We start from the raw sequence: 27,870 nt of genomic DNA on the forward strand, positions 1-27,870 counted from the left end.
GCCCCCCGCCGCCGCCGCCGCCGCCGCGGGCGCATTCGCCGGTCGCAGTGAAAAGGCGGAGGCGGCGGCCGCTCGGGCTCGGCTCCGGTTCCCAGTGCCTCCCCCGCCGCACCCCCTCCCCACATCCCGCACCCGCCAAACTTGATGTGACCCCAGCCTGACGCGGCGGCTGCCCCTCTCACCGCCCCGTGCGCCCCCCACCGCCACTCCGCCCCGCACTCCCGGAGCGCACCGCTCACCGCGCCCCTTCCCACCTCCTCGCCGGGGCCGGGCGCCGCGCTCGCCCTCAGCGTTCCCTTCCCCTCGCCACCCCCACCCCACCCCCCGCACCATGAGCAACCTGAAGCCGGACGGCGAGCACAGCACCAGCACGGGCACCGGCACGGGCTCGGGCTCCGGCGGCACTCTGGAGGAAGAGGTGGGTCTGCGGCCCCGGGACTTGGGGTGAAGTGCACGCGGAGGTGGGCGGGGGAGAGGGCGCGCGGGGCCTCCCGCGCCGCGCGGGGCCGGTCTGGCAATCGCTCGGGGCTCTTTCCCGCCGCTGCCCTTCGGTCGGGGAGGAGCAGCCCGTGTCCGGCGGGCGGGGGCGCGCGGCCTGGACTGCCCCGCCGGGCGGGCATTGTCTCCCCGCCCTCCCGGGCTCGGGGCGGGCCGCGCGCCGGCCGCCGTCCGTGCGTCCCGTGGTGGGCGAGCGGCTCGGCGTCTGCCCCACGCCTGCTGCCCGCGCGTCCCTCGTTCTCCACTCTTGGCCCGGGCCGCTACCCGAGGAGCTCCTCCGGTACTGCTGGGACTCCCGCCTTTGCTGGAAGGAACTGAGCGGGATTAGCACCACGGGCGAGCGGCACCCTCACCCTCTTGCACTTTCCACCCTGACCCCTCCCGGTGACCTTGGAGGCCCGGGACGGCTGCCCGGCACCTTGGTTCACTGTAACTGAGCTGTAGTCACGGGAGGTGGACGGGCTTTGCTTGCAGCCCCAGAACCTGGGCTTTGGCAAAGAGGTCAGCGGGGCAGTTAATTAGAGTTGAGAAAGAGATGCCTAAAGATACTTCGTTCCCGGTTCTCCCTCCCCCCCCCCCCCCCGCCACCCCCCTCCACCCCGGTTTTGCCCCAGCAGGCAATTCAGGACCCCAGAGCTGGCCTGGGTGGGATTCTGCAAGGAAAGGCGACATTATCTTGTCCACCAGACATGTGCTAAGTATGAGGAGGGAGTGAGTGTGAGGCGGCTTGGCTTCGTGGAATCAGCAGCAGCTGTGTGGTTAATGGGATGGCGAAATCGGGGAGGGTGTGTGGCAGGGGTGATGATGAGGTGGTGAATAGAAGCCTTAAGGCTGAGGGTGGCGAATGGAGACCAGGAGCTGGGCCGACAGAGACAAAAACTGATGCGGAAAGGGGACGACAGGCTTTGCATCTCTCTCCAGGGGCCTCTGGCCTCTGCTGTGTCACTCCAAGGCTAGGAGACCCTTCCTGCCGCGCCCTGGCAAGCTCTTGCCCAGGAAACCAAGGGCCAGTTATCCACCCTGAGCTCCCTTCCCCTTGGTCTGGGGGAGAAACCGCAGATCCCCTGGTGGAGGCTGGTGTCGCTGACCTCCCTCACCTCCCTCCAATGTAGTGGCGGTGGTGCCGGCTGACCGTGCTCTGGGTTTGGTGCAGAATGGCGGCAGTGGCCCACTGCTGGGCTGGGCTCCTCACTGTGGGAGGGATGGTGGGAGGGTCACACCACCAGCTCCCACTCTTAGTAATTCAGAGGCCTGCTGCCAACCCTAGTCCACCAATGGCATGGCATCTTGAGAATCTAGGTCTAGATCTCACTTTTTAGGGAGGGAGGGAGGGTGGGGGAATATATAACTCTTGACTCTGAAGGGTGGAAAGGGAGGGCCTGACATTTGTCCGCTAGTTTTGTGTGGGCTCCAGAGCGGTGGGGTGGTTTTGCCCCCTGAAGGCCCTGTCCTCCTTGGACCTTGACATGCTGACAGGCCCGTGGCACTGATGAGAACCTTAACCCCATCCTGAGGCCACCTGGTTGTTCAGAATCTCGCCTGAGAGTTGGGGGGAGGGTGACAGGGTTGCTGGTGTTGCGGGGGCCCGGGGGGGGGTGCAGATCGCTGCTTGGCCTCCTGGGGGTTGAAACTGGGAGAGGAAAGCCATCTCCTGTGAAGCTGGGCAAGGACCCAGAATACCGCTAATGCTAGAGGGTTGACTTCAACAGGGAGTTTACCCAAGAGGTTGTGCTGATCCTCAGACTTACCCCTTTGAAGTGGGAAGGGTGAACCATGTGGCCAAGCTAAAGTCTTAAAGCATGTGAAGTATTGGTCACTTTTTTTCTAAGTGCCTGTTCTGAGAGAGAGAGGGCAGGATCTTCAAGAAATGGAATCCCTGTTAACTTCTCCTTGCAGGTAGAGGTGGGTTATAGGACTAGTGCTGCTGTGTGCTGATGGAGGGGCACAGCCCTGTGTTTAATAGAAGTCTAAAACTAAAGGCTCTGGGAATCTCCTGGAGCCCAGTGTCTGCTCTGGCCAGGTAATTGCAAGGATGAGCCCCCTCCCCTTATTAGCCCTCTGGGCCAAGATCTCTCCTACTGAGGTTCCATCTTGAATTGCTGGTTTGAGCTGGACCTGGATTCCTTCCTTTAGCTTCGATGTCCCCTAGGCAGTCATTTCTGCATCCCCCAGGAGCCACCATCTGGGGAATCTGTTAGCAGTGCTAGTTTACTTTCATGACTAACCCAGGCTGGCTGTTGGAAATTAGGTAAAGCAAGCCTAGAGAACCAAAGAGTCCTACTCCCCCTACTCATTTCTAAAGGCGTTAGGTTTCTGGAGAAAGGGGTATGTTTTCGTGGTTCCAGAAGGGGTATCAGTGGGGCTCCTCATTTTAAGCTCCTTTGCATGAGGAGCTTGATTCTTCCTGCTTGGCCACCCTACCCACTGGGGCTTTGTCTCTATCACAGGCATTAGGTTCCTTTTCTGGACCAGGGGTCAGGATTCCAGGTGAAAGATCACAGACTGGAAGGTGAGAAGGACTTGCCAGGAGGGAATGGGATGTGGTGAAATGAGAGAATATCACCAAGTGATGCAGTGGTACCACTGAGAAGGTAGAAGTGAGCCCTCCCTGAGATGTAGCTCAGTAGGAGGTTCTTAGACTTGTGCCAGTCAGAAGGCATTCCAAGAAGAGGGAATAGCATGTGTAAAAGTGAGAGGTGGATTGTGGAGCCACATGACTTCCAGGAGTTTGCTAGCTTTCAGCAGTAGTGGGGGCCACATTGTGAAGTGCCTGAGATCATGCATGGTTGGGAAAATTGGCATTTTCTGTCACTTGGAAAGGAGAGGTGTTAGAAGCTCTGCTACCCTTTGAAAGCTAAGGAGGGCAGTGAGGAATTAAGGAGAGGGTCTTCAGGGGAAGAGCTGAGTGTCCCTTTCAGTCTAGAGCCTCTACCTTAACCCAGGTGCGTTATAGCTGGTGCTGGAACTCCAGAAGGTGTGATCAGACAGCCAGGACAGGCTTGCCTGTGAGGCTGTAGAATCCCAGACCCAAGCTTGTCTTAGTGATTCTTTAGGGATGGCTAGAGAGTTACAATGTTTCTGGGGAGGGGTACATGTGGTTTGAAAACATGGTCTATTTTGAAAATGGAGACTTAAATTTCATAGTACAAGGTAATACTAAGTTACAGTAATTATTCATTGTGGGGGGGCTGCTAAGGAAAGTAGTATTTGGAATCTTGGGTGGGTAGAGTTCAAGTTTCTAAGAGTTGAAGTTTTTTTGCCAGCCTAATGGTAAACTGTAGAGAGGCAGGCATTAATGGCAGCCAAAGGGGCTACAGTTTGACTGGAGGGTCTTGGCCCCTTACTGCCCTCCCACTCCCATCTTTGCTTGTCCACTACATCCAGTGGATCTAGGCCATTGTGGCTCCTTGCAGGCAGGACACCTCTGGGTCCACCGTGTGTCCCCTAGAGGTCTCTGCACTCTAGATGAAGGTGAAGGAATTCTGGGGCCCAGCATATGACTCAGCCACTTCCTCTTTTCTCTGCCATTAAAAACATTTGACAAAATCTGGGGCGTGTTGATGCTGTATCTGCAAGCTCTTTTTTGATATGAAGGTAGGGAGGAGTCTATACTTCTGGACATTTACCTGGACACAGGGTCCCAGCAGGTAGATCCAGGCAGATGCTATAGGCTGGGCTGCCTTCCTCCCTGGGGGCTGTTGTGCATGTGTCTTCTCTATTCAAATAACCTAATGGAGACGCTGTCCGATTAGTAGTAGTAAGCCCATACACAGTGTTTGAGTCAGGTATTACCTGAAGTAATTCACCCTTTTACCTCCTTGAACTTTTACAATAACAGCACTGTGAATTATTGTCATTACTGTTTTATAAATGAGGAATCTGAGACAGGTTAAATAACTTTTATGTAGTTAGTAGGTAAGTTGGGATTTGAACCCAGAGTTTGCTCTGAACCACACACTCACTGTGTGAAAAAAGATCCTGCAACTAAAGTTTTTGAGGCCTGAGCTCTGGGTCCTGCTGTTCCGGATTAGTTCCCTTTGGGCTGGGATAGGTATCTGAAGACTGGGTGATGGGAGCTGGCAACCCTTGTAGAAGGAACATCTTTATCACCGACAGGATTTAGAATTGCCAGTGCAGGGTGATAATAAAACGAGATCAAGTCAATTTTATTATTGTTCAATTCCCTACAGGCAATACAACTTCTTGTTGCCTGTGTAGGGGCTTACTGCTTTCATTCCTTCCCCTACCCCACCCCCTTGCCCTGGTACCCTGATGCTTTGGACATCTTAAATAGGAAACGGTACCCACTCTAAAGCAGCTGCCTGTCATTTTTGTGGGGGTGGGTCATTCCGTTGGGTATCCTCCTCTCCTCCTTCCCGGCTCATGGGCAGCCTGGCTAGCTTATCCCAGTAGGAACCAGCTTCTAAATCCATTGAACATTTGGACATAATGATTTCTTCTTGTTCTCATCTCCAGAGGGGGTCTGGTGAGTACTCAGAGTGGAGTCAAGACATGAAGTGCGGGTGCCTCGCTTTTTGCTCTCATGGTCTCTAACCCATTTATCCCATTGGGGCTCCAGACAGTCCTGAGAGATATAGGTGTCCATCCCACCTGGCCTGGGGGCTGGATTCCTGCTCCATGGCCTCCAACCTCTGGTTACCCAGAGCTGAGCTAGAGTGCTAGGTTCTGGTACCACCCAATGGCCCCCAGCCTCTGCTGGGCCATTGGTTTTGGGTAGCACTGACATCTGCTACCGTATTAGTTTCTCTGCCGTTCCCTGACCATGGCTGCCTTAGAGGGGTCCTCACACTCCTGGCAAAGCCATGAGGCAGTGGGGCAGAGCCCATCACTAGACTTCAGAAACAATGCTGCTGTGAGGCCAGAACTATAGATAGTCCACAAAGCTCTGTATGCCAGAACCCCATCTACTCCCTGCCCAGGGACAACATGGCTTCCCTCTTTCCGCTGCTTCCCCATCCTATCCTTGGATGGAAAAAATATGGTTACCTCTGAGATGTGCCAAGGCTGACAGGTGGGGTCCTCCCTTCATGAAGAGTCCACTGGTGGATCCATCTGTGCTGGGGGCCTCTGGGGTATAGCAAGGGCTGTGTGTAGTGGGAGGGTCTGTGTAGGTCTATCTGCCATGGCCTTTAGTCATTTACGGCTGACTGAGCAGAGGCTCTTGGCTGTCAGAAGTCATCAAGGCTGCCTGTTTAATTGTGAACAGGCCTGGGACTCTCAGGGAGAAAGGACAGAACCTGACCTGGACCAGGCCATGGGATGAGTGTCTGGAGTACCTAGTTCCCTTTTGTGGTTAGCCACCTTCTTCCCCAAGTGGGTTTGGGCTTTTATTGGCGGAGTGGGAGGTGGTCAGGAGAGGTTACTGGAATAGGATCTAAGGCCCTTTTTTGAGAATGTTTGTTGAAATGAAGGCTGTGTGAAGAACTTCTGCCCAGACTGGTCCTCATTCTTGATGTATGGTTGTGGCCATATCCAGGCACAGCTTGGGATGTTTGTGACTGAGGAGCTCCAAACCAGAATACAGGCCCTTGAAGCAGCTTCCATTCCTGAACAGTGTAGCATTATGTTAGGAAACATCCCTTCTCAGGCTTCATCTGCTTCCTTCAGGCAGTATACAGGTGTGGTAGGCTCAGTGCTATGTTCACAGTGGAATACCATAAGGTGGTTTAAGGGTTGGAGGTGTTGATTTCAGAGCTGGGGAAGGGGTGTAAGATTCCCCCAGGCCAACTCTTTGATGCATGGGTTGGTGTGTTTCAGTGAGGACAATTGCAGCCCTTACCAGGCACTGGGACAAGCGATGGATCTGCGCTGGCTGACCCCACAGCCCCAGGAGGGATGGGGAGGTGGATGTCATAGAAGGGAAGGAAACCTTGCCCAGCAGGCCTCCATGCTGGGGGCCCTGTGAGCCTGCCACTTGAGTGGCCTCTGAAAACCGTGGCCCCTGGCACTGTCTGGAACCAAATGGAAAGCAGTCACCCAGCCATGCCACTGAGTCTGCACGGTGCAGTTCACACAGTTAGATCTGGTTCCCTGTAAATGAGGTGTAGGCTGGTACCCACAACAGACTTTTGACCAGGTGTGTTCCCAAGATGTTTATGCCTTTTGTTCCTAAGGCTAGAAGTAGCTTGGAGCCTTAGGTCTGAAGCCATTTTATTTAACACTCTCTACATACCCAGCCCTGTCCCACCCTTTAGAGAACTTCTTACCATCCCAACTTGGTTCCCTTGATTCTTGTACACACACAGTCTGGATTCTAGTACACACTGCAGGCTATAGGGGAAGTGCCTCAGGTTCCCAGACAACCTGGATTTCACTGCTGGCTCTGCCACTGGCTGGCCAGACACCTAATCCCTGAGCTGGCTCTTCATCTGTAAAATGGGCCAGTACTTTTTTGCCTGTTACATCAAAGGATTGCCAGGCTCACGTACCAGATGGTAGGTATGAAAGACCTGGAAACCACAAAGTGCTTCCCAGAATGGGTCCTGAGAGCCACACCCTTTGATTTGGGGCTGGAATTAGCAGGGGCAGGCAAAACGCTGTGGAACAGATTCTAAGCCTGGGACTTCACACCAGGTCAGACTAATGGCATTGGAGGTGTCCTATGTGGAGGGAGGCTAGAAGCTGGGAAGCGTCCTAGTCTGGGAGCTGAGCAGCCCAGAGCTTCTCGGAAGGAGCATGGGAAGCACTGGGGTTCTGGGAACGTGTGTCTCAATTCACATCCAATGTCTGGCTGTATCTGTTTGCTCTTTTTCCCTGTGTCCTTGTTCAGCCCTTATAAGTCCTGCGTCTGCGGGCCATGTCACCACATTCCATCCACCTCTCGTCAAGTGGCCCCACTCAGAGGGACTTCTTTCCCCGGGAGGGGTAAGAGCGACCTGCTGGTGCCAAGCTTAAGCCTGAGACCTGGGCAGAACCCATCCCCCACCCTGCCCTCTATACACATGCACAAAAGAAAAAAACCCTGGCCTCTGAGATCTCTGGGCCGGGGGGTATATATGGGAGACTGCTCTGAGGTTTCTTTTTGGCAACCCCAACATTGCCCCGGCAGAGACCCCTCCCAAACCTCCAAGCCCACCTTGGCCCAGGACCTGGCTGCTGACTTTCTGCTCTGTCACCCTTTTGTTCTCTATTCCCTTTTTCACCACTTTGCCTTCTTGTGGGCAGAAGGGAAGCGCTTCAGCTCCGAGCAGATGGAGGGCAATGCCCAAGTCTTATACTGCGATTCAGTCACCTTTTCCTACTTCCTCGGTATCTTACAAGGTGGAATGTGAAGGGCCCTGAGGCTAGTGCACCCTTCCTCTACAGTTGAGGCAGCAGAGGAAGGCCACAAAGCTACCTGCCTGCTGGTGGCCAGGCTGGGACTTCTACCCAGGTTTCCTGATGGTTGTTTTGTTTCCATGTCTGATCAACAGGTTCTTGCTGAGCAAGAGTAGAGTTTCTTGACTCTCAATAGGGTTTCTTCCCCTTGGAGAAGACAGAGCAGAGCTGGGTGTGATGGTGGTTGGTGCAAGCTTAGAAAGGACCTTTAGCATCTTTGTATCAGGAGAGCCATCAGCTGTATATAACACAGGCTGCATCTCAAAAACTCCCTTGGTCAGGATGGGGTGGCCTGGGCTTCCGTTTGGACTTGGGGCTTCCTGGGGCCACATGCGCCCAACTGCCCTGTCGGAGGCATGTGTGTGGCCCTGTTCTGGCCCCTGCCTCCAAGTCAGTGGGACACAAGGCTGTTCCCACTTAGCTGCTGGGAATTGGCTGTCTGTCTTCCCTTTCACCTCCCTGTACTTAATTCTGTTGACAACTAACCATGGCATCATCCAGTAGCATACCCCAAACCCCCCGCCCTGAATCAACCTTCTGCAAGGGGCTGTTTCTGGCTCCTTAGGTCAGAGCCTAAAGCCACTAATTTTCTTTTATATATTAAAAAAAAAATGTTTTTTTATGTTTATTTATTTCTGAGACAGACACAGAGCATGTGTGGGAGAGGGGCAGAGAGAGAGGGAGACACAGGATCTGAAGCAGGCTCCAGGCTCCGAGCTGTCAGCACAGAGCCCGATGCGGGGCTCGAACTCAAACCGTGAGATCGTGACCTGAGCCGAAGTCGGTTGCTCAACTGACTGAGCCACCCAGGTGCCCCAAGGCCACTTATTTTCAAGAAGCCCAAGGCTGACCTGACTGGGGTCTGAGTAAGTTGGTGTGTAAGGTTAAGGTCTGCAAAGGAGCATTGACTCACGAGCACCTGGGGACCCTGGGGCTGCTGCTTCTGACATGCTCAGTGACCATGAGCAACTCACTGGACCCCTGGGTGTTGGTTTCCTTATCTAAAAATAAGGTTTCTTCTAGCTCAAATATTCTGCATTTCAGTTGCTTCAGAGGGCTGGGAGTCAGAGAAGGATGTGGGAGGGACTTATGAGAGGGTTGTTTTTCCCTTTTTGGATTTCCCTTCTCCCCCCACTCCCTTCCCTAAGTGGTGTTTTCCATCCAGATGACACCAGAGCTCACACTAAGCATCGAGTAGGTGGGGGGATTCAAAGTGAGCCCATCACTTGAACGATTTGATGGAATGGACAATTGAAATAGTTTTTCCTTTCCAGATTGAATTCCAGCTTTCAGAGATACTAAAGGATTGCTGCAAAGAATCCATTTTCAAGTGTCATTTTTATCTCTTTGGTAGGATGTATCTATTGCCCAGAGTCAAGTTTTCCCAATCATGTCCTTCCTGTGTCCCAGCCCTGTGAGGCAGGGATTTGCCTGGAAGGCAGGAGTCTGTCTTCTAGGGCAGAGTGTTCCTAGTGGGCCTATAGTGTTTATTTGGGGTTGGGGAAAGGTGGGGGGTGGGTGGCTGGCTCAGCATCCTTTGTGGAGAAAAGTCTGTCCTCTGGCTGGGTGGTCCCTGAAGTCCAGGGTGTGGTCTTGGCGATGATTAAGTCTGGGGTTTTGAAAAAGGCTGTGCTTGTCCTTCAGAGTTAAAGGATAAGAGGGTTTAATATCTATTAGCATTCCACTGTTTTTGAAAGCAGTGTTTACCCTTTCTGTCTCATAACAAAATCTGGTGCTTATGGACCTGTCCTCTCAGTCACAATACCCTGCTGCCGCCCTTAACTGTGAAGTTGTATGTTTAATGCTTAGTGTGAAGGGAGTCTTGTGTCAAAAAGTTGGGGCAAGTTGGAGCTACAGGGCCCTTGGCATCAGGACTGTCCCTCCCATTGCAGAAGAGGGCACACACTTGTGAGGGCAGAGTGGCCAGGCCCCATTCTGAGCGCAGGGTCCTCTTTTATTGGAAGAGGGCCCCCACTGACTGCCACCCCAGTCTTGTGCCACATGGAAGCTTTTGGCTGCTTTCTTCTGTGTAGGTCACCCACCCCCTTCTCCCAGCAGCCCCCTTCCTGTAATTCTTGCAGGACCTCTAGGTCAGCTGGGTCCCCTGTGTGCCCTGGGGAGGAGGGAGCCCTCTGAGCAGCCACTGACTAGAGAGCTAGCCTGGCTTGGAAGCACTGAATGACAGGTCCACCTGTATGAGTGTTAAGGACCAGGAGAGATGTCCACCAGGACTGATAGAGGATGAGTCCTGCCTAGAAGCCTTTCCCACAGAAGCCTGAACTTGTGCTGTAACGCTGATGCTGGGGTGCCTGGGTGTCTCAGTCAGTTAAGCATCCAACTCCTGATTTAGGCTCAGGTCATGATCCCATAGTCATGAGATTGAGGCCCACATTGGACTTCGCACTGGATGTGGAGCCTGCTTAAGATTCTTCTCTTCTCTTCTCATGTCTTCTCTTCTCTCTCTCTCCCTCTCTCCTCCCCCCTCCCCTCTCATCTGCCCCTCCTCTGCTTGCACTCTCTTTCTAAAATCAAATAAATAAGGGGTGTCTGGGTGGCTCAGTCATTTAAGCATCTGACTACTGGTTTCCTCCACTCAGGTCATGATCTCATGGTTCATGAGTGAGAGCCCCACATTAGGTTCTATGCTGACAGCACAGAGCCTGCTTGGGATTTCTCTCTCCCTCTCTCTCCATCTCTCCTCCACTCACGTTCTCTCTCACTCTCTCTCTCTCTCTCTCTCTGTCTGTCTTTTTCTTTCTCAGAAAACATAACTTTTTAAAATAAAGTAAATGTTAAAAATGTATAAGGCTGATACAGTGGGTGTCACTGTCACCTTGCTCTTAAAGCCTTCTTTTTGATTTCATTTTTCTGAACATCTATAAACAAATGTCAGTTTGTCTAAAGGAAAAACAACAGACATACAGATAAGAATGAGTTTGTCAGAGTCCTTCTTCCTACTTCTTTTTAGAAGGTGATCTTACTCTGGGCTGAGGAGGACTACAGAGGGAGAAAGAGACTTCCAGTATGAGGCCTGAGGAGAAGAGCCAGGGAGTCTGGGGAGCCTGGGTGCTCTATCACGCTGGGGTTAGAAAGTGAGTTGAGAGGCTTCTTCTAGGGAATATTCCCTCCACAGGGACCTCAAGAGTAATTCTGGGGGTGAGGGAAGTTCCCCAGGTCCTGCCCTCTCTTCCTCTCCCCTGGAGTACTGGGAGCGAGCTCAGGGGCCTCCTGTGGAAGAGGTGAGCAGTGCCCCCCACCTCCATGGCAGTATATATGGTCCAGCACTAGCTAGTGGGAAAGGGCCCAAGAAGACACAGCAAAGACCTAGACAACCCCAGGAAGTCTGTCCACCGGTGATAGCCTGTGGTGTGGACTTAGCAGATGGGGCTAGACCTCCCCAACCCCTTCACTCCCAGCAACTTGGGGGAAGGACAGGCAGCAGGACTTGCCTAAAGGAAGAGCAGCCCAGTCCCCAAAACCTACTTGATGGGGGACATAGTTGTGCCAAAGGCCATTTGGTTCCTCTAGGCAAACCTGATGCTGGCTGGGATCTATAGTGTGGCTGAGTCTGTTGCTGACCATCATGAAGGCTGCATGGCTATGTCTGCAGTGACCTGTATGGGCACATCTCTCTAGCCAGTTCTTAAATCCATGTTGAATCTGGTGCTTCCAGCAGGTTCCACCAGAAAAGCTGTTCCTCAGCATGTTTATTCTTTCACTGACTTCTTCTTTTTTTTTTTTTAATTTTTTTTTAACGTTTATTTATTTTTGAGACAGAGACAGAGCATGAACAGGGGAGGGTCAGAGACAGAGGGAGACACAGAATCCGAAACAGGCTCCAGACTCTGAGCTGTCAGCACAGAGCCCGATGCGGGACTCGAATTCACGGACCATTAGATCATGACCTGAGCCGAAGTCGGACGCTTAACCGTCTGAGCCACCCAGGCACCCCTTTCACTGACTTCTAAAGATTCTCCATACTGTTTCCATTTCTCCCCTAATATCTTCTCTACACTGTTCCAGACATACCTTCCACCTGTGCTAAGGATGTGACTACGGTCCAGCCCTGTCTACTGGTACTTGCCATAAAGATGAGTTTTGTTTGTTTGTTTGTTTGTTTGTTAATAATGTTTATTTTTGTGAGAGAGAGAGAGAGAGGCAGAGTGTGAGTGGGGGAGGAGCAGAGAGAGAGGGAGACACAGAATCTGAAGCAGGCTCCAGCCTCCCAGCTATCAGCACAGAGCCCGACATGGGAGATATGACCTGAGCCAAAGTCAGACGCTTAACCAACTGAGCCATCCAGGTGCCCCTAAAGATGACCATTTTAAAAGGATTGCAGTGCTTTCCATGTTTCAGGATGGGACAACCCTTTGGGTTGTCTGGACACTTCTGGAGAAAGAGTTAAGTGTATGGAAGGAGAAGGGCCCAGGTAAACAAGTTTGGTGCCTTCTAGCATCCTGGGATTGTGTGAACCACCCCTTATGTTTTCTTCAAATACTTGAGCACCTTTGTGTGTTTGTGTGTTGAATTCTTGTACTAAACGTGTGGAGTAGGCAGGCCGTGTGTTCTTTGATTAATCTTTCTATCTTGGCATCAGTAGGCAACTGGTGCCTGAATCCTTGTCTGTACCCAAACTCTTTCCTGAATGTTGCACCTTATGGCCATGAGACTGGCTCCAGTAAGTGGCATGGAAGGAGTGATCTCCAGTGCCAGCCTGGGACACAGGAGTTGTAAGGCCTTGGAGAAGTAACTGTGTGTCTCTGTCCCTACTGTCCCCTGAAGAATCCTGAGTGTGCCATTAGCTTATTCTGTCACCTTCCTATTCTGAAACTCAGTTTTCTCATCTGCAAAATGAGGATGTTGAACTAGCTGGTCTCCATGGTGCCTTCCACCTTGGTCATTCCCTCCCTGGGGAAGAGGAAGGAACACTAAAGAATCCAGTGACTACCTAAGGTTGACTCATCTGCATTCCCAGCTCCAGACTGACTTGGATCCAATCCAGACTCACTAGGCAACCTTATAAATAAATGGCTTATGGTACCTGATAGGGAGGTTTTTGTGCAGGTGAATGCTGTGATTACAGGAGCCCTAAGGGAACCAGTATTTTGTTGAGCCTCTCCTACATGCCGGGCATAAAGTGAGCTCTTTATCCTGGAGGTAGATGGTATCTGCATTGTACAGATGAAGAAACTGAGATTTGGAGAGGTGAAACCACTTCCCTGAGTCAAGCATAAAGCTAGGGTACAGACTCTGGTGTAACCAACTGAAGCCTGTTCTCTTCCCCATGTGTGGTGTCACCTTGCCCTGCTGGGCCACATCTGTCTATGGCTGGGAATTTCTCCTTTGGGGGGCTGAGGTGCATAGAGATGGGGGGGCATCTCAAGTGCTGGGGCCTGACTCTAGGTACCTTGGTTGATAGGAAAGTTTTAAGATTTGGCTCCTGTCTCTGGGGTTTTATACAGTCCAGGTGGAGGGAGTAAGTTCAGATTGTGGGAACGTTGTAAGGCAGGGGGTCCTGTCCCCATAGGACTTCTGAGGAAGGAAAGGGGAGTGAAGAAATAGAGGAATCCACAAGATGAGTGCCCTTTAGTTAAGGAATGCGGAAGGGGAGGGGTGCCTGGGTGGCTCAGTCGGTTAAGCATCTGTTAAGCATATGATTCTTGATTTCAGCTCAGGTCATGATCTTGTGGTTTCATGAGTTCGAGCCCCAAGTTGGGCTCCATGCTGACAGCGCAGAGCTTGCTTGGGATTTTCTCTCTCTCTCTCTCAAAGTAAATAAATAAACTTAAAAAAAAAAAAAGGAGTGAGGAAGGGGAAGGGGAGTGCTGAGGGGCAGCACAAGCAGCTGCCTGAGGCAGGCCTGTGTGGGTGCTTGTCTGGGGCCTGGAATAGTTGGGGCTGGGGCAGGACCTGATGGGGTTGGGAGCGGGAGGGAGGGTAGGCTCTGCAACCTTTTGTCCTCTCCACATGTAGTTGACCAGCCTGCTAAGGTTATACATCCTGCCACCTCTGGTTTGCCGGCTTCTTCTTATTCTTCCCCCATTACTCCAGCTGGCATCCTAAACAAGTGCCTGGGGAAGGAACTGGCTACTGAATGAACAGTGGCAGCTCTTTACCCACCCATGGTGCCAGCGAGGCCACCCGGGTACCATTCTTTCTGTCCCCACAGCAAGGTGGATTGCTGATGGCATAGATGACTAAATCAGGGTCCCTGGATCTTATCCAGCTCAGCTCCTAAGCTGCATGCTCCCTATCTGGGCCTTAGTTTCCCTATTTGCACAAGGGGATAGGCAGAGGGCACATCATCTTCCAGGGCAACCAAGGTCAAGTGAGAACCAAGAAGAGTATTCAGGTTAGGCTTCCTGTGACCTGGCAGAAAGGGACCTCCCACCTAATCCATAACTGCCTGACCTCAGCTTATTCCCTGAGAGGTGGCCAGGGACAGGGTGGTAGCTCTGCATTGTAGCATTTTGGACACTTGAGAACCTAAAAGATGGAGGCAGAGGAAAAAGGTCATCTGGCCCAGCAGGAAGGTTGGAAACAAGGATCCTAACTGGGAATGAGGGAAAGCTCCCCTATACTCACCCTCAACCCCACCCCCAGCCCATGCAGGAAATTTTGTGCTGAGAACTTGCTATTTAAGGGGGCCTCTGGGGAGGTCTGGTCAGAAAGGAGCCATTTGAGGAAGGGTTTAAAATTAGCCTGGGTGAAATGGGTGGCCCCTGGGGAGAACTGAGGCAGAGGTTTCTGTGGGGCGGCTCTGGCTCCACATCTTGACCAAAGCCACGTCCCAGGGAGGAGGGAGTAGTACTGATCCAGGTTCTTCCAGCAGGGCCCTGGCTGGCTTGCGCTCTTTGAGTCCATCTTCGGGGGGTGGGCTGAGTGCCCATGTTCTGGCACCCAAAAGCAGCCTGGATGAGTAGTCAGGAGACCTGGGTTTGCTGCATGACCCAAATAAGTCACTTCTGTTTGGTGGTATGCGTGTAAATTAAAGGTTCTTTTATCAAAGGGCAGGGGTGTAGAGGACTGTTGCTCTCTGGAGCCCGGGAGCTGGGTTTACGCTACCCTGGAGCTCGGGCTGTCCAGTTTTTCCCAGGTGCTTCTGGCAACAGGGCCATGCTTGAGAACTGTGTATACAGCAATGCGAGCTGCCAAGGCCTGTGAAATGTGCAGAATCTTCACCCCAGGCCTGGAAGCAGAGGCGTGTCTGGTGAGGGAAAGGCATGACCAAAGGGGGAAGATGCATCCTAAATGGCAAAGGATCCTGCTTGGTATGCTTCTTGGCAAAAACCCATGCAAGAGAAGAAGCTTGTCCTCATCCATTCTTTATTAGCCACGTGCTGGGCTCATTCTTGTGTGGGTGGGGCTGGTGACACTGGTTGGGGGTGGTTGCCTTTGCCATTCCTGGCTCTGTTGTTCAGATCTGTGTGTTGACTGGGCAGAGGTAGAGTGGTGGGGGTGTCTATGTCTGTCGGCCTGCCTGCCTGCCTGCCTGCCTGCCTGCATGCATTGGGTGTAACTTTGCCTAGCTGCCCAGGCTCCTGATTCAAGCCACTGACTTTGAAAAGGCTGTCGCGTGGGTTTGGCAGGCCATCACTGGAATATGGATCAAGTTTTTTGGTACCTCTGAAGAAGGGAATGTGGCCCATTGTAGGTAGGGCATCTAAATGGTATCAGGAAAGGCCACAGGGCAGGGAGGCAGGCTGAGGCGCATGAGCTTTTTCTTATACTGGCAGGGGTGAGTTCAGAAGATCTATGCTTGGCTTGCTTGGTGGTATGAAATGAGACTTGAGGGGCGCCTGGGTGGCTCAGTCCGTTAAGTGTCTGACTCTTGATTTCGGCTCAGGGCATGACCTCCTGGGATTTTGGCTCAGGTCATGATCTCGGGTTCGTGAGTTCCAGTCCCTTGTCGGGCTCTGTGCTGACAGTACAAACCGTGCTTGGGATTCTCTCTCTACCCTCTCTCTCCCTGCCCCTTCCCGGCTTGCTCTCTTTAAATAGATAAACAAACATTTTTAAAAATTTTTTAAAAAAAGAGACTTAAAATCAGGTGTCAAGTGTATAGGGAAGCTCTATTCGTTTGGATTTTTCACAACTTAGCTACGGTTTTAATATATATTTCTAAGGGATCTAAACGATGGGAAATCCTCCCTCCCCGTTATAATTATTGGCTGATCTGGCCTAGCTAGTTGAGCATCTGGTGCCAACAGCATTTAACTAGCAGTAATAACTTAGAGTGTCTGCCAGCCCTCTTAGGGACCTCACCCACACAGTTCAGGAGGTCGGGTTTGGTTGGAGTCACAGGATGGACACCTGGTGTCTAGCTTTGGCTTTCCCATCAGCTTGTAACCATGTTGAGGGCAAGGCTCATAACTTATAGCACCATCTGCCTCACTTGAAGCCGGTAAGATCGTACTCCTTCTTCAAAACCCAGCATAATTGTTCCATCTCTGACTCCTTAACCCGGTCTCTTATTCAGTAAACATTTAATACAGCACCATGCTAAGACCTGGGCATAGAGGCAAACACACAACATATTCCCTGCCATCGAAGAGCTTACATCTAGCGTAGAAAGCACTAGGAGATGGATGTGAACACGCCAAGCCTTCTGTTGAAATCACTCCTGGTGTAGTGTGGTATAGGGCTTACTATCCATTTACATCCTTGCCTCTTCTCTAGACTAGGCAGAGACTCTCAATCTGGGGTCCATTTGTATCTTCTGAAAAATATATATGTTTTGACTTGTATATTCTTGGGGGTAAGACACCATAGCTTTCTTCAAGTCTCAGGAATCCTTGATCTGTGTGCTTATGACACAGGGCTCTCCCCTCTTGCAGCTCTTGAGCTCAGTCTGTGTACAGAGGTGCTTAGCAGGTGCTTGTTGAGTCAACTGCAGGATGAATGTAGAGAAAGGAAAGGGTACAGAAAGGGCTCTGAAAAGTTAAGTACTATGAAACTCTGAGTGTTCATTTGCCTTGGCCTCCAAAGGAAGCCCAGGAAATACAGATTTCCTCCTTAAACTCTGGAAGGATTTTAGTTCCTTCCTGGAGGAAGAGCTATCATCCCTGTCTACTGTGGTCTCTGTCACCAGGTCCGAACACTATTCGTCAGTGGCCTCCCTGTGGACATTAAACCCAGAGAACTCTACCTGCTCTTCAGGCCGTTCAAGGTGAGTCTGGACCCAGCCACCCACAGGCAGAGCCTAGGGTGGAGGAGAAGCATCAGGAGTGAATCCGACCTGGATTGGGCAGCAGGAAGGCAGAGGGCAGTGTGTCAGAAACTGATCGCAGACCCAGCTCTCTGTCCCGGTTGTGTTAATTCACATGTTGCTTTCGTCGATTGCTTAGCCCTTCTGAGCCTCTCATTCCTCATCTGCAAAGTGGAAACAAGAGAGAATCTCAGTAGGCTTTGCCATATAAGGAACCTTTGAGATTCAGTGTAGTCTTTTCAGTTCAAGTTTTGAGAAAACTTTAAAAAGGTGGGGTCTGTGCTTCCACATTACAAGTTAGCGGAGCAAGTGGGAATTTACGCACGAAATGATGAACGCTACCACATGATGCCCACATCGTGTGCTACACCATGTGATACAGAACACAAGGGCAGAGGGCACTCAACACTGGTGGAGGTCAGGGTGGTGGACACGTGGTGGGAGTGGTGTGAGAATGATGCAGGCAAGCACTGGTGGAGAAAGGGGGGCTGACGTTATGGGTGGCTGGGCTAGCACAACAGGCTTCTGACCTTCCCTGTGATAACCACCTCTCTCTGCAGGGGTATGAAGGGTCCCTGATCAAACTCACATCGAGACAGGTAATTTCTCTCCAAAGTTTTTTTTTTCCTCCCAGCCCAGACCGACTACTGAGCTTGGACCTGAGCCTGCTACCTTTTCCTCATCTTGAGGCATTTGGCAGCTGAGACCTGCTCTTTCTCATCTTGTTTCTGTTCTGAACTGATGAAAGAGCGACCTCCACAGGTCCCCTCTCCTTACCAGTCAGCTTCAGGTCCTCCCTCTCTGGTTTTTGAGAAGCTTTCAACCTGTTGCCCCTTTAGCAAACCTGGGGCCTTCCCATGTCCTTAATACATTGGTGCCCCCTTTCTTGCTGGCGAAAACACTGGAACTTAATTACTTGCGTGCATTAAAAAAAAAGATTTACCAAGAGGGTAATGTTTAATGCAGTGGGATAAAGCTGTATTGGAATCATTTCCCACAATGTAGTACCTGGATGGGAGACTTTGGGTGCATGAGAAACTTCTACTGTTCTAGCTGAACATAGGATATAGGCAAGAAGTTGTTTTTGTTTTTTGTTTTTGCTTTGTTTTATTTTTGAGGGGAAAATGGAATGTTGGGAGAGAAATGAGGATGTTCTCTCTTTCTCCTACTAGCCTGTTGGTTTTGTGATCTTTGACAGCCGAGCAGGAGCAGAAGCAGCCAAGAATGCATTGAATGTGAGTAGACAAGGCTTTCTCTGACCCACAGACCTCTAGACAACAAGTATTCCTGTTCTATCTTTTACAAACTTTCCCCCACTCCATGCCACTAAAAAGGGCCTACAGATATACCTTAATCCCCCAACATCTGGGGCAAAGTCCCTAGCTGCTTTGTCTATCAAACGCCACTACTCACAAGGTCCAAGCAGTGTGTCGTCTGTCTTGGCCCCTGCATGGGTGAGTCTTTTAGGCAAGATCATTTCTGGGGCCCTTCTGTACCTGTTGCAGTGGACAGACTGTCTGAGCCCTACAAAGTAAAGTCTTTTCCTTCCTTCCCTTCCCTTCCCTTCCCTTCCCTTCCCTTCCCTTCCCTTCCCTTCCCTTCCCTTCTTCCCTTCTTCCCTTCTTCCCTTCTTCCCTTCTTCCCTTCTTCCCTTCTTCCCTTCTTCCCTTCTTCCCTTCTTCCCTTCTTCCCTTCTTCCCTTCTTCCCTTCTTCCCTTCTTCCCTTCTTCCCTTCTTCCCTTCTTCCCTTCTTCCCTTCTTCCCTTCTTCCCTTCTTCCCTTCTTCCCTTCTTCCCTTCTTCCCTTCTTCCCTTCTTCCCTTCTTCCCTTCTTCCCTTCTTCCCTTCTTCCCTTCTTCCCTTCTTCCCTTCTTCCCTTCTTCCCTTCTTCCCTTCTTCCCTTCTTCCCTTCTTCCCTTCTTCCCTTCTTCCCTTCTTCCCTTCTTCCCTTCTTCCCTTCTTCCCTTCTTCCCTTCTTCCCTTCTTCCCTTCTTCCCTTCTTCCCTTCTTCCCTTCTTCCCTTCTTCCCTTCCCTTGTAGGGTATTCGCTTTGATCCTGAGAACCCGCAGACCCTGAGGCTAGAGTTTGCCAAAGCCAACACCAAGATGGCCAAGAACAAGCTAATGGCTACACCAAATCCTACCAACGCTCACCCCGCCCTAGGAGCACACTTCATTGCACGGGACCCCTGTGAGTGGTGCTCAGAGCTATCATCTGCTGTCCAGCTATTGTCTGCTGTCCTTTTACTTGCCCCAGGCAAGGGGCCTGAGTGCAGTTGCATACAGAGGGAAGTTGTTGAGATTCTCACTGAGGGAGTCAGTCCTTTCCAGGAGGCTTCTTGTATCCACAGCCACCTGTCTCTGCGGATTCCATGCTTCCTTCCTCCCCTTGTAGCCTTTGCTAGGCTGCGGACAGACTGAGCTCCTGAGCTGTCAGCATTGCCCAACTTCTCTGAAGCCTTCTCTGATTTTTCTTGGTTGAGATGGGCAGAAGCCCGTCTAAGGGCTTCTTCTTTTTCTTTTTTTTTTTTAAAGAGCGTGAGTTATTTTTTATTTATTATTTTCTTAATGTTTGTTTATTTTTGAGAGAGAGACAGAGACAGAGTGTGAGCCGGGGAGGGGCAGGGAGAGAGGGAGACACACAATCTGAAGCAGGCTCCAGGCTCCTAGCTGTCAGCACAGAGCCTAATGCAGGGCTCAAACTCATGAACCGCGAGATCATGACCTGAGCTGAAGTCGGACGCTTAACCGACTGAGCCACTCAGGCACCCCTCATCTGAGGGCTTCTTAAAGCAGATAGGATGCTCACCATGCCAGGCCAAGTTAACGTGGCTTTTTTTCCCCTGGTCTTTCAGTCCTTGAGGGAAGTCTGGCCTGAGTAGGGAGCTTATAGTGTAGTGATAGGTCCCCTTCTCTGTTTGGAATGGTAGTGGAAGGGGAGACCAGTGTTCTGACAATGGGGGCTGTTGTCTCCCATTGTAGATGACCTTATGGGGGCTGCCCTGATCCCCGCATCCCCAGAGGCCTGGGCCCCCTACCCTCTGTACACCACAGAGCTGACCCCAGCCATCTCACACGCTGCATTCACCTACCCAGCTGCCACTGCTGCTGCCGCTGCCGCCCTACATGCTCAGGTAAGCCCCTCTGGGGGAGAGGCGGGGAGAGGATGAAGGAGGCTCTAAGCTGGCCAGACTTTGTTCCTGAATGGCCACAGGGCCACTGATGCCTCTAGAGCTGCAGAACTGCCGTCTCCCACGACATTCTCTTTAGGGCTTCGGATCAGACAGAGGAGAGGGAGAGGATTAGCTGTGAGGCCACATCGGGGATCTGAGGCAGAATGTGAGTGTGAGAGAGACCCAGCCATGGTCCCACCACCGACCGAACATGTCCAGGCGGGTGCCATACTGCGTTCTGCCTGTGGTGACAGCCACAATTCAGATCCCAACCTGAGTGTGCTCTCTGGAGCCAGGCCGCCTGCCTCTGCCTCTCTGGTCTTTATGAACTTCAGAAAGCACTTAAAAATTCCTGACTTTTTTACTATCTAGAAGAATGAGCACAGTATTATCTGCGTCAGGGTTGTTGAGAGAATTAGATGTTAACACCTGTGAAGGGCCGGCACCACAGGCCCCCCCCACACCTGGAGCACGGAGTGCTCAGTGAGTGTTAGTGCTTGTTTTCATGAAGCCTAGACACTCTCCACGGTGAACCTGTGCAGGGATGGCGGGAAAGAGGGAATGAGCACTTCTAGGGGAGAGTTGGGGAGGTTAGTGCTGGGCCACTCGCCGAGGTGCCCGAGGCCAGTGAGCCACGGTCCGTTCTGGCCTGGACCTCCCTGGTGCAGTGACAGGAGGCACTGCCAGGTGTATGGACAAAGTGCCACCAGGCAGCACAAGGGGGCTGAGGAGTGATGGCAAGCCCACTTTGGCCTGTGATCAGTAGAGTGAGCAAGAGCTGAGCCTTGGGAAGAGCGACCTGGCTGGGCGAGCTTTGCTGTTGATGGAGGTCGCCTTACCAGGGCAGTAGGGCACGAGGAAGTACAGGATATAAGAAGCCAGGAAGAGAGAGTTCACAGGAGCCAGAAGCCAAGGTGGGAGGACTTGGGTGCTCTGCCCAAGGCGGGGGGCTCAGTGTGTGTCTATGTCAGGTCCTCTGAAGGGCTTAGTGACATCTGGATCTACTCAGTTCTGAGGTGGAAGGTACAGACTCCCCACCTACTACCCTAGCAAGCCGTTTTCCCCCATCAGGGGAGGTCCCCTTGGCCATGGCCGCTTTAGATTGTACTGAGGGCAGAAGTGTGGTTAAACTTGGCACCGTTCCCCAGCTGTGCACCACAGGCAGCTAGAAAATTGATAGGGGATAGGAAGGTGGTAAAGATCATTCCCCAGAGGGAAATGATTGGGTATTTACCACAAACCAGGTTCTGTGGTGGGCAAAGAGCGGATGAGCCCAGGAGACTGTCCTTGTCCTCCGTGACCTGGTGGAGTGCAGGAGGCTGGCAGTAGTGCTCCTGGCCATGCAGGGAGTTTCACTGTAGCAGCCCTATGAGGCCTTGCTGGGCGCTTTGCTCCGATCCTAACTGTGCAACCATTTCACTAACTGATCTTTTGCAAGTGACTTCACCTTTGGGCCTCTGTGTGTGTCCTCATCTGTAAAATGAGAGGGCAATCTAGATGAGGTGGAGACGGTTCTACCCCGTCTGCTCCAAGATGCTTGGCCATGACAATGGTGACGCAGAGGTTGGGAACCAGAGATAGTATGTCAAGTTAATAAGCAGAGGTGCCTCTGCTGTTTTTGGGGTAGCTCCTCCAGCTGGCTGAAAGGGGCACGCTACTACCTGTCCTTAAATTCCATACTGCAGGGCTATGTGCCCTCCTGTTTTCTTCCTTTCTAGCTTCCTCCCTCCCACCCTGTCCCTGCCCAGTGGCTGTCCAACTCCAGTACAGCTGCCTCAGTCCAAATCCTGGCTCTTCCAACACCTCTATGACCTTGGGCAAGTTACTTAACCTCTGTCTCAATTTCTTTGGAATGGTGATAATCACTTTGTAGGTATTTGTTTTTCTGATATTAGCATAGAGGGAATGCTAGAGAAGTGCCAGTTATCATGGTTATTATTTAATATCACTATTATCTAGTGCCCCCAGGGTCCTCTCCGAGGCTGGAGGCCTCATTGTGTCTCAGTCCCTGTTTCTGGACTCCCTGGGATGGGGATAAAGCCCACCTCGAAGGCTAATGACATTTGTCGGGAGGCAGGCTAGCAACAAGAGATTGGACTAGTAACTAGTTCTGTCCCAGCTACTGGACTTCTCTGGATGTCCGTCTGCACAACAGTAGAATGCACTGCCCGAACCAAATGCAGTAATAGCATTTGTGTCTTTTCCTTCCAAGAGCTCCTTCCCTGCCCCCTGACAGTGCTGCCCAGAAGTGGATGCTATTCATCCTGAGGGCATTATTCTGAACCCAGAGGAACAACAGAACTGATTCTGGGCCTATGAGCAAGGAGGTGACTTGGAGAGATGGTAGTAGAAAAAGGGGATGAAAAGCAGTCCTTCCTTTCTTTGTCCCAACATACATACCCTGACTGCATGCCTTTTGCCACTAGCTCAGCTTCAGCCAAGGCATCCGTATGTGGCCGCGGGGCCCAGACCTACAGGAGGGGCATTGGAGATGGCTTAGTCCTGCTCTGTCTAGCGTGAGGCCATATTGCTCAGCCTTCTGGTCCTCTTTTTTTTTTTTTTTTTTTAAGTTTATTATTTATTTTGAGAGAGAGAGCAAGCAGGGGAGGGGCAGAGGGAGAGGGAGAATCCCAGGCGAGCTCCACGTTGTCAGAGCAGACCCTGGTGCGGGGCTCGAACTCACGAACCATGAGATCATGACCTGAGCTGAAACCAAAAGGCAGAAGCTTAACCAACTGAGCCACCCAGGTGCTCTTCAACCTTCTGGTCCTCTTGATAGAAACTTCTCTTTTAAGAGGATGAGGCACACAAGAGGTGTGGATGGCATGGGGTCTGGCACATGCCTAAAAGTGGGAATTCTCTGTGTCCCCTTGCATCCCAGAGTCCTCCCAGACTTGACTTCATTTTCCACTTCAACCTGAGAATGGTGGGGATCTTTGACCGGGGCTCTTTTCCCCCTCTTTACACTGGCTCACCGCTTGCTAATGACCTTCCTGTTACATGAACTCCCTTGCCTCTATTTTCTTATCTGTATAATGGAGATGGTAAGATTCTCTTTTCCCTTTGCTTCTTATCCTGCTCCCCCGAAAATAGTTACTTTTAGTCCATAGGGTTAGTAGATAGTTGGGTGTGCGTGTATAAATAAATCCATAGTTGTGGATCTTTTTTTTTTTTGAATGTTTATTTTTGAGAGAGGGAGAGACATGAGCAGGTGAGGGGCAGAGAGGGAGACACAGAATCCGAAGCAGGCTCCAGGCTCTGAGCTGTCAGCACAGAGCCCGACGCGGGGCTCAAACCCGTGAACCATGAGATCATGACCTGAGCAAAGTTGGGCGCTTAACCGACTGAGCCACCCAGGTGGCTTTTATAAAAGTTACACATTTAATCTGTTTAAAACTTAAATATTAGGACATTGTTTCCCATCAGTAAATGTAGATCTACATTCTGGATGCCTGGCAAGCCCACTGTTGTATAAGTGTGTCCAGCTCCCTATTGATGGTAAATTAGGTTGTTACACAATTTTCTGCTACCAAGGCTGTGCTGCCACGGACGCCCTTGTTCACCCCTCCCTGGGTACCTGTCCTGCTGGTTTTCCTTATCATAAATTCCTAGAACTATTATAAGGTCACAGTGTAGACTTGGCAACCTGAGTGTTCCTTTAATTGACTTTCTGATGAGTGAGGCTCCCATATTTATTGGCTATTCATATTTCTTCCCATGTGGATTTATTCCTTTCTCCACCTCTTGGTCTATCTTCTCAGTTAGTCCCAAGATCGGAGAGAGGACGGAGTTCATGTGCCCTGCCCCTCCCTTGTTTTGATGCTGCCCTTCTTGGAGCTGGTCATTCCAGATGCCCATGGGCCTGTCCCTGTGCGGTGGCTTCCCAGGACCCCCAGAATCCCTATGAACAACTGGAGGCCTTGAGAGTGGGCTGCTCACTCATTCCCTGATGTGCTGGCCCTGATCCCTGGGCCTTGGGGGTGTCTCCTGTTCTGAGCTGGGGCAGGAAGGGACAGCACTTCTTTAGAGGACCCTGACTGCCAGCCTCTACCTGTGTCTGAGGAAATGGAAAGGCAGCCCCTCAAGTATGTTCTGTCCACTGGGATGGTACATCCATCCCGAGCTCAGAAATGCAGGTTTTCCTCTGCTTCTTCCCCAAAGGGGTAGTGGCTCATCTCAGGCTGGGGGGAAAGCTGCTGCTTTGGAGACTGAGTCACAGCACCTAATGGAGGGAGTGGGGGACCCCATGAAGCAGGCTTGCCAAGGGAGCCCCTTAAGCAGCCGCTGGCTTCCCCAGTGGTGAGAGTCAGAAGCCTCCGAGCCCTTCCCACACTAACCAACATTTGCATCTTGTCCAGCCCTACAAGGCACCTCACCTGTCAGGATCTCTTGTCACGGGGCTGCTCCAGCTGGAAGCCAGGTGAGGGGTGGTGGTCAGGGTCCACCGGGGGATTCCCTGAGCTGGAGTGGGCCACAAGCTTATCTGGTAGCCACATGCTGGTTTCCTTATTGTCCCTCTCTTATGGAATGAGCTCTTATGTCCAGCCACGCTTCCAGCTGGGAGTGCATCCCACAGCTCAGCAAAGGGGAGGAGAGGCTTCCTCCCACTTGGCCTCCCACTTGGCTGTTAGCCAGGAGGGGAGGGAACTGCTTCCAGATGTTGAGGCAGCAGGAGAGAAAATAGTGGCTTCTGAGGCTGGACAGCTCAAAGGCAAGAAGAGGCACTTGATCTCCTATTCTGTGTGATATGGTGCTTAATCAAGGTGGTTCTAGCAGCCCGGGTCCACGGTGTCCTGGTGAGAGCAGTGCCACATCCTTGGAGCCCAGGGAAGATTCTGGCATTGATTAGGTGGCCTAGGACCTGCTTCTGCTATATGCCAAGTGTCCTGGCATTTTAGGGTAACCAGCTTCTGCTTGCTGTTGAGCATGTGGTGAGCAGAGTCCTGGGGTGTACAAAACATGTAAGATTTGGAGGAGGCACAGGAGTATGTTCTCAGGAAGCTTCCATCAGCCCGCAGACGACCTGACATTACTTGACATCTTCTCCACTTACAGAGGCGGGGATTCCAGGCAGCCAAGTGGGTAACTGGGTCCAACGACCACACTGTCAAGCTAGTTGTCTGTGTAGGCCCAGCTGCTACTTGTTTTCTACATTGGCTCTTGGCGTGCCATCCCTTCCTTTCCTGAGGGGACCCCGGACTCCCCTCCCTGAGCATTCTTCCCCTTACCCCTCATTCAAGGTCTTGTGATGCTGTGTTCCCCCACTGATCCCAGGCAGCCATGGGTTAGGCTAGGGCAGACATGCTGTCTATAACTGGGGCAGGTGGCCTTCCTGCAGTCTTGGCTTGGCACCCAGCATAGCTTACTGCCCAGACTGACCCATGGGGAGGCCGTGCCTAGAAAGGGAGGGCGTATGATTTCCTGACCCGTCTCTGGGAATCCTGCTTAGGGGCTACTGCTCTGAAGGGCCTTCTGGCAAGTGCCAGGGCTGAGACAGCTGCCAGGCCCCCATTGGAAGCCTCAGCTGGTGGGTTACAAATCTGTAGACCTGGGAGGCTGATAATGGAGGGAACAAGAGGGATGGAAAGGGATGGAAGCATCAGCTGGGTCTCAGCCATGACTTCCTTAGAGAATCCTACAAGGACAGGAGTCCTACCCCTTAGAGACCACAGCAACTTTGGTTTCTAAAGTGTTTGTACATTGTGTCTCACCTGATCCTCACGGACACCCTGTGACTTAGTCATCTCTGTCCTGTACTTGGGTGAGGGCACTGAGACAGAAGGAAACTGAGCAAAAATGTATTAGGTTCATGCTCCTAACGTCAGAAATTCTACACTCTTCAAGTCAAGGGGGAAGGGCAGAATGCTGACCAACACCCCCACTGCCAAAAGTCCACCTGGTACAGTTGGGCTCAGTGGAGCATAAAACACCTTGGTAACAATTCTCTCATTTGAACCTCAACCCTGCGGAGGAGGCAGGTCAGGTGGCGCTCTCCCATTTTCAGGATGAAGAAACTGATGCCTAGAGGTGAGTAAGTGGCCCGGCGTCTGCCAGTCAGTGACAGAACCAGGACTCCAGCAGGGACACTGAAGACTCCCCAGTCAAGAGAAGGGACTGCACAGCTAGCTCCTGACGTTGGCTTCTCTTGCAGGTGCGCTGGTACCCTTCCTCTGATACCACCCAGCAAGGATGGAAATATCGTCAGTTCTGTTAGTTCTTCAGTAAGTGCTGGCCCAGAGGCCCAGGATAAGTGTTCTAGAGCCTGGCTTACTGCAGGGCCGTGGTTCCTCCCTCTGCCTGAGCCCCTGGTGAGAGAGCTCACTGGTGCTAGGCGTCCACCTGGGCTTGTGTGGTAGGGCACTCTGGCTGGTTTTTCCCCTTCTCCTCCCACCGTCACCCCCTGCCATCCATCTTGCAGCCTCCTCACAAGGGCGAAGCCTGGGTTCATCTCTAGTCCCTCACCTCTGCTCACGGCCACCTCTCTCCCCTCCCTCCAGGTCTTGTCACCGCAGCTTGAAGCCCCTGCCCCGCTGGGGAGGAAGCCGCTCTGAGCTTCCACTGCCCCCAGGCGGCCTGTGGAGAGCTGCTGCTTCCCTCCAAAGACTGTGAATTTTAAGCCTGACTCAGTGGACTGCTTCCTGTTTCCTTTCTCCTCTTCCTCAGCCCTGTCCTTCCCCAGAGCCCCTCGCCAAGGCCTCCCGGGAGGATTCAGGGGCCTTCTTGCAGGGACACCCAGCCCCAGGCCGGAGGTCTCACTGGGACTGAGCAAGGCCTGACCCCCTGGGTCCAGACTTGCTTCCACAGCTCCACCTCAGAGAAACGAGGCATTTAATTTTGCATGTTTTCTGGCATGAATTAAGACACTTAAATTTGTGTATATGTGAGTGTACAGTTTGTTCTCACATTGTGTCACCATAGCAACAGGTCCTGGCCACCAATGGTCCATCATTCCGGGTCCCTCTGTGCACACCCTCCCCTGCAGCCCCTGTCTCAGTGAGGACCAGCCCTGCAGCTCGCCCCGCCCTGCGGTCCTGCAGCCTGGCGCCCCCACCACCCCCACGTGCTTCCAGGCCGAACAGCAGCCACCACCCGACAGAGATAGTGTTTTCTTTTTCATTTCAAATCCGGGTCCTCTGCGTCCTCCTCAGAGGGGCCAACAACTGCTAAGAAAATCCTTTCTCTGCCCATTTTGCTTACCTCTCCACAGCGCACCCCACCCCTGCCCTGCTCCTCATTCTTTCCGTACTTCAAAACCAACCAAAAAGTGAAAGTATTTTTGTACCCTGTGTAACAAAATATTTATGCATCATAAAGGATTTTTCGTGTGTGTGTGTGCAATTAATTATTAAAGAGACCTTGTTCGCCTTGTCAGATAAGTTTAATGTTTAGTTTGAGGCATGAAGAAAAAAAGGGTTTCCGTTCTCCAGCAATGAGCCTTTGTTTCAGGCGTCAGTTTCAGAAAAATGAAGGAAAAAAAATTGTGCAATTTTTTTGTTTCATGAGCGCATCAGTGCTTTTGCCTTTGGCCGCAGCTGTGTGGCTGTCTTGCCGTTTTCAGACTTGGGAGACGAGGTGGCTGTTGTAATTGCTGATCCTGTGAGAATGTGAAGCTGGATAATATATGAAATGCAAAATAAAAAGTCATCCAAAGTAA

At 51.9% G+C, this 27,870-nt stretch overlaps 1 protein-coding gene across 3 annotated transcripts; it reads left to right on the top strand.

Moving 5' to 3' along the window:
- On the top strand, window positions 1–27,870 carry RBPMS2 (RNA binding protein, mRNA processing factor 2). Of its 3 annotated transcripts, none has more exons than XR_009264060.1 (8): window positions 1–418; window positions 16,928–17,005; window positions 17,605–17,643; window positions 18,217–18,279; window positions 19,084–19,234; window positions 20,026–20,177; window positions 26,221–26,367; window positions 26,714–27,870. XR_009264060.1 is itself a non-coding variant. In XM_058737406.1 (8 exons), the coding sequence occupies exons 1-7, from the start codon at window positions 332–334 to the stop codon at window positions 26,428–26,430; spliced, it is 633 nt and encodes a 210-aa protein (XP_058593389.1). In that variant the 5' UTR covers window positions 2–331; the 3' UTR covers window positions 26,431–26,437; window positions 26,714–27,870. The 3 variants fall into 3 exon arrangements, 2 of the variants coding, with proteins under 2 accessions (XP_058593390.1, XP_058593389.1); XM_058737406.1 differs by lacking the exon at window positions 26,221–26,367 and adding an exon at window positions 26,368–26,437 and having other exon boundaries at window positions 2–418; XM_058737407.1 differs by lacking the exon at window positions 26,221–26,367.

This window comes from Neofelis nebulosa, chromosome 7 (assembly GCF_028018385.1).
Source record: "Neofelis nebulosa isolate mNeoNeb1 chromosome 7, mNeoNeb1.pri, whole genome shotgun sequence".
Lineage (NCBI taxonomy): Eukaryota > Metazoa > Chordata > Mammalia > Carnivora > Felidae > Neofelis > Neofelis nebulosa.

Coding starts and splice junctions, on each gene's coding strand:
- RBPMS2 (XM_058737406.1), top strand. CDS start 332: ATGAGCAACCTGAAGCCGGACGGCGAGCACAGCACCAGCACGGGCACC. Junction 18,280..19,083: donor CAGCCAAGAATGCATTGAAT/GTGAGTAGACAA, acceptor CTTCCCTTGTAG/GGTATTCGCTTTGATCCTGA. Junction 20,178..26,367: donor CTGCCGCCCTACATGCTCAG/GTAAGCCCCTCT, acceptor CTTCTCTTGCAG/GTGCGCTGGTACCCTTCCTC.